General features: G+C 42.0%; 1 protein-coding gene across 1 annotated transcript in view; it reads right to left on the minus strand.

The window, feature by feature from the left end:
* Nucleotides 1–1,916, minus strand: part of LOC111140190 (myomegalin-like) — a gene marked incomplete at its 3' end in the record, with an annotated part of 28,337 nt that extends 26,421 nt beyond the window's left edge. The window contains 2 exon segments of the mRNA XM_022492524.1: nucleotides 1,544–1,776; nucleotides 1,896–1,916. Coding sequence (XP_022348232.1) covers nucleotides 1,544–1,776; nucleotides 1,896–1,916 — 254 coding nt within the window.
* Nucleotides 1,917–6,280: the final 4,364 nt, after the last annotated feature.

Genomic DNA, 6,280 nt, shown 5'->3' on the forward strand with positions numbered 1-6,280 from the left:
ACTGAGCTCCACATCAGGCTCTGCACCAGGCATGGAGGCTGTTGGAAGATTCTCTCCTCTCCTTCCAACCCTCCCCCTCCTTGTGCATACGCTCTCACATGTACTCTCTTTTTCTCTGTTAAAAAAAAAAAAAAAGAAAAGAAAGAAAGAGAAAGGAAGAAAGGGGTGCTTGGGTGTCTTCAGTCCTTTAAGTGTCTGCCTTCAGCTCAGGTCATGATCCCAGGGTCCTCGGATCAAGCCCTACATTGGGCTCCCTGCTCAACAGAGAGCCTGCTTCTCCCTCCCCCTCTGCCTGCTGCTCTATCTACTTGTGCTCTCTCTATATTTCTATCAAATAAATAAAAATCTTAAAAAAAAAGGAAGGGATATCATAATTCTGTGTAAAAGAACCAGCATGAATGATGATCACAAGAATATTCCCAAGACTGTTCTAAAAAGTATACAGCATAGAAGAAAAGACTTAGATATTAAAAATTCGGAGGCAGGTGTCTAGCCACGGACTAATATGCAACTTTGAGCAAGCTGCTAGAACTTTTTAGACTGGAGTTTCCTTGACTATGAAATAAAGATTAGGCTAGAATCCAAGATCCTCTTCAGCACTAATATTATTCTATGACTTGGGGACATTTAAGTGGCACATAATAGGCAGGGAAACTATAGGACATGAATTAGAAATTGTACAATTGCACTGCTGTGCTCTAAACAACAGGCCCCATGATGATTATGACCCTCAGGGATGAACAAATGAATGGATTAGTCTTACATTATCAGTCTGTTCCCTAAGCATCTTTTGAAAAATGTCATGAAAAACAGAGTGGCCAGGGGCACCTAGGTGGCTCAGTCAGCTAAGTGTCTGCCGTAGGCTAAGGTCATGATCCCAGGATGCTGGGATCAAGCCCCATGTCAGGCTCCCTGCTCAGCAGGGAATCCGCTTCTCCCTCTCCTCCCAACCTGTGCTCTATCTCTGTCTCTCTCTCAAATAAATAAAGAAAATATTAAAAAAAAAAAAAACACACATGGTGGTCAATCTAACCAATGAATCAGCTATATACCACTTCTGTAAAGTTAACAAACAGCAGATATTGTTAAAAGTACTGTTCCATGATTTAGGGATTCATGCTGCTAAGAGAGAGCTGAGTGGAAGCAAAGGGGCCCCTGTATATATCATCTTCCCTCAGGGACTCTTCTGGTTCCACACGCAGCAGTAGGGTAGTCATGGGTAGTCATGTAGGGTAGTCATGGGTAGTAGGACATTCTTCAAAATGTTCCAGGCATACACTGGCAGATTTTCACTTGTGACTCTATGGCTAATAATGGGCATTATTACATGGAATTAAGGCCAGATTTAAATAATTTGAATCATCACCATTATCCAATATTATTGAGTTTTCTCTTAAGAATTTGAGCCATTAATGCACAGAGCTTGGGATGTGGACCAGGAAGCCCTGGAGCAGCACAAATGCCTTCGTTGCAGCGAGGTGAACTCCCTTGCCTATGGTGACATCAGGATTAGCAGGCTCTCCTCCTCTGGGCAGTGTCCTACCTGATGTGGGCCACAGAGGAGAATCCTGCTTCCTCAATTTGAGCCTTTAGCTCTTTCAGTTTCCCCTCAGCTCTCCTCTTCTCCTCTAAGTGTTGGTGGATCTTGGCCCTCAGGTGGAGCATTTCCTCCTGAAGACCTCTGTTATTGTTCCCTCCTGCTGAGGAAGGAGGGGGAAGAAATACATTCTGGATCTGCACAGCTGCTAGGCTTTTTTCCAAGGCCACCTTGATGAGCTGAAAAAAAATCATAATTTATAAAGAAGTTAGGTCATGAGAGAGGATTCAAGAGGAACATCAGATTGCAAAGGCAGCCATTAATGGGAACAAAAAAGACAGCCCTAAAATGAGCTCACCCTAAGGACTTCCTCAGCCATAAGGGCCCTGGAGACTGGTCTGGATGGGGAGGACACGAGAGAGCCAGTGTTTGGAACTGCCGCCATGGGCAGAAGAGCCGCATCCAGACGTGTGTCAGAAAAAAAACACAAGCCCATCATAAATAAAAACCCAAATGCAAACAATTGAGGTTTACACAGGACCAGAGAGTGTGGATGCTGTGATTCTTTTCTCCCTGGGGAACTGGGAGAAGCATCCTGAGATGCTTCTTACAAGACAGGAAACTTCCTTGATGCCACAACATCCAAGTCCTTGACTATAAAGATCTCGGCTTGAGACACTAGCTCTCAGAGCCTAAGGCCAAGCCTGCACCTCATGCCCTAAAAAGGAAGACTGAGACAGGAGGCACTCAGCCACAGGTAAAATAGCAGTTTAATTTTGCTGGCAGCAGGAGAATCTCACCCCATAACTACGGAGAAGTTAAAGTGAGGCCACCTGCCCACTTGTTGCTTATCACTCTTGCGCTGATGCTGACAGGCAAACTCTCTCTACAAATCTAAGCACCTGAGGAGAAAACAAGGTGGAAACAACTTCCCAACACCTTTCTATGTTCCGTGGATACTCCTGAAGTTACTCTTCAGTGCATCAACTCAAGCAGATCGTGTAGCTTTTCCTCAAAGAATTTTTTTAAAGACTTTCTTATTGTTCATCTTGGGTTCCTTTCCAATTTCCCCCACACTCTTAAAAGTATAGAAACCAAAACCTGAGTATGAAAACCCACTCCATGTATGACTAGGTATTTTTGTGCAAGGGTTTCTTGTCCATCCATCCAATATTAATCTTAATACATCCCATAGCTAAGTTGCTTCTTTCTCCTCTCAGTGACTACACTTTGGGGTTCTACTTAGCTTCGGGTCTATGTTGACCTCCCAATTTCCCACCTCGCTACCACAGCTATTTCAGGCTTGTGGTGTTTCTTCTATCTGTATTAACAGTGTGACTTGTACTTGTCACTGGTAAATTCGTTCTGGCTATCCAGAATCATTTCTCAATGACCGAAGTCTTCAAAATATTTTATGGGCATCTCCATAAATCAAGTAGTAGCCACTCAATTGGGCATGATTTGTAGAATTAATTACATGCTTTATACCTTCATTCAGGTTACAAATATATAGAACAGAACAGGGCCCAGAGCCACTTAAATGGATCAATGACTGACAGAGCTGCTTGGCCTGACACAAAGCCACAGACTTCTGCTAGTAATGGAGCTTGGTAAGACCTAGGCTGCATGGGTGGAGTCGATTCACAGCATGAATTTGCCAGTAACACAGCCATTGAGGTTGCAAAGAAAGAGAATGAAGAAAGATGCATAGACACAGCTGCTCATCTCCCAGGCCTTCCTTGGGTTCTGAGCCTGACTTTTGCCTCTCTTGTTCTCCTACCAGGCTCAGTTAGGTTGGCCTATCTCCACATGAGCCACCAAGAAATTGGGACAAAATAAAGAAAGGGGGACTGGATAAAACCACTTCTGAAAATTTAGGACTTCAACCCCTCATTTAAACTATGAGATGTTACCTTTCTATATAAACCCTTTCCAATGAACTTAACTAAAATAAACATTGGCAGGGCACCTGGGTGGCTCAGTCGGTTAAGCATCCACCTTCAGCCTCAGGTCTTGATCTCAGGGTCCTGGGACTGAGTCCCACATTGGGCTTCCTGCTCAGTGGGGAGTCTGCTTTCCCCTCTGCCCCTGTCCTTGCTTGTGCTCTCTCTCTCTCAAATAAATAAAACCTTTAAAAAAATAAATAAACATTACCATCAGCTTTGAATATGGGCACTTTATTCTTTGCTAAAAACTAAGTGTTCTTTCTCTTTAAAAATAACATCTCACTTTCAGGCTCCTGGGTGGCTCAGTTGGTCAAGTGTTTGCCTTCGGCTCAGGCCATGATCCCAGGGTCTTGGGATCGAGCTCCATGTTGGGCTCCCTGATCAGCAGGGAGTCTGCTTGTCCCTCTCCCCCTACCGCCTGCTTGTTCTCTCTCTCTCAAATAAATAAATCTAAAAAAAAAAAATCTCATTTTAATGATATCTTTTTTTTAAGTGGGCTCCATACCCAGGGATGAGCACAACATGGGGCCTGAACTCATGACCTAGAGATCAAGACCTCAGCTAAGATCAAGACCTGGATGCCCAAGTAACTGACTGAGCCACCCAGGTGCTCCATCTATACCTATCTATTTTTATACTGCCTTCTGAATGTATGTTATCTTTCACTGATTTAAATATACATAGTGTCTTTAAAAATAAAAAAAAAAAATAAAGAACGATAGAATGTCTACACCAGAAAGGACCTGAAGGTACACCTGGTCTAATTTCCCACTTTAAAATTAGAAAAAAGAGCTATGATTTGTTTCCCAGCTAATTTGGGTTCTGTGTCAGTGGAAGCTTACTTTAGGCTAACTTATCTTTAAAATTGAAATGTAAATGCATGAAAAATGACTCAGAATTTAGCTTTTTAATCAGTTTTTCTTGCTCATCTATGGAAAGTTGACATTTCTATATTTTTTCCCAAATAAAATCCCAGGGCTTTCAGTATGTGTGGTGTTAGTATAAATCATTTAGGTCTATTGTTAATTATATCTCATACAGTTTCTGCCCCACTGGCCAGTTCCTAATTCATTTGTTCTATTGCTTCCATGGTAAAATTAAACCTCTTTTGTGTGTGCTGGGTTTCCTTTTACCCTACAGAAATTCATATGCAAGTCTGATCTCCTGTTTGAATNTTTACCCTACAGAAATTCATATGCAAGTCTGATCTCCTGTTTGAATCGCGTTGTTTTGTTTTTACCCTATGACATATGTTTCACAATGTAAATCAGTTCTCACACATGTGAAAGATATTAATGATTTTTTTTCAAGTTCTTCACAGGAAGTCTACTGACTTTTTTATCCATCATTGCATTTGACAGTTGATAACTTTTTTCTGTTGCACACATTCAAATGAAGAAAGGCAATGGTTGATTCATTTCACAGGCATTTCCTAGTTATTTATTAGAGACCTTACATTTGCTTGAGAATGGGATTTTGTGGGAGATACTGGGGAAAATTACCAACATAGCCAGACCTGAGACTTCCAGATGTGAATAAGTCTAAAAATAAGGATGAAGCAACTTGCTTTGGCCAAAAGATAGCTCTTGCCTTGGAAGGAACACAATGTGGGATGCATTTGTTAGGGGAAGTCTGTGTATACTTGAGGTAGGAAGGTAGCTTGGTGTTGAATAAAGTTTACCTTCCAAGGATGCGGCAAAGAGGAACTTAGAACCTAACTGTAAGAGTCTATTTCACCAGAAACCAGCAAACACAGTTTTGAGAATCTGGACACAAAACAGTTATGGCAAAACAAGCTTTATTTATTTGGTAGCCGGACAGTCACGCCCTCAAACTCCAGAAAAGCTGAAGTGAATTTACAATGATTTCATACAACAAGGTTCCTCTTACCCAAAACTAGACATTGATTTTCAAGGAAAGGTGATGGAAAGAAAATTATGCTTACCCAAGATATCTCCATCCAGCAGGTATATAAATTTGTCCATCATGAGCCCTATCCAAAGGCTAACAAATAATTCATTAAGTATCTCTGCCTAGCAGTAGGGCAGCCATTGCAAAGGAAATATACTTGCCCAAATGCAAAAGGTTTAGTCCTTTAGTTTGAGAACTGACCTTCTCAAAATGTCATCTGGTTATTTGCTCCATGCTAGGCTATAGGAAGGAAGGTTGAGAAGGAATAACTTTACAAACCTGTTTGCCTACAACTGAGAACTAGAGCAAAGGGCTCACATGACTACTCATAGTTAAGATCATGTCAATCAGAATTTGGCTGTCTTCACATCTGTGCCTCTTGTTCACTTTTTCTGGAACTAATCCTGCCCACAGCAGCAATAATCACATGACTGGCTGATACCCCAATCTAACTCTTAGAATGGACATTTTCTTATCTTGCATATACCTCTCTTCTCCCCAGAGCCCCTCAGTGGGAGGAGTGGGAGGCAGAGGGATCTGTCCGGAGAGGCAATACTGTACATAATTAAAGCCACAAGCATTGATAGGAGAACTTAGAAGAAGCTGTTCAAGCAAAAGGAGAAGTGGAATTCATGCAAGAATTTAAGGGAGAAGTAAGGGTCAGGTACGGCTAGAGCAACAAAATGGGGATCTTGGTAGAAGGGGAAGAAATGGTGTTGAGGACATGAGGTATCCCAGACAACCAACTACTCATGTCCTCAAGAGCCAAAGACTGTGCCAAGTCCAGTGAGATTTGAGGAATGCTCACGTAGGTTCTTTTTGTTGGTCTCCTTTTTTTATTATACAGGAGGTATAGAGGCAGACCCAGAGAGCCTCATTTTCCCAG

The sequence above is a fragment of the Enhydra lutris genome, unplaced genomic scaffold (genome assembly GCF_002288905.1).
Source record: "Enhydra lutris kenyoni isolate GAN:26980312 unplaced genomic scaffold, ASM228890v2 scaffoldscaffold234, whole genome shotgun sequence".
Classification (NCBI taxonomy): domain Eukaryota; kingdom Metazoa; phylum Chordata; class Mammalia; order Carnivora; family Mustelidae; genus Enhydra; species Enhydra lutris.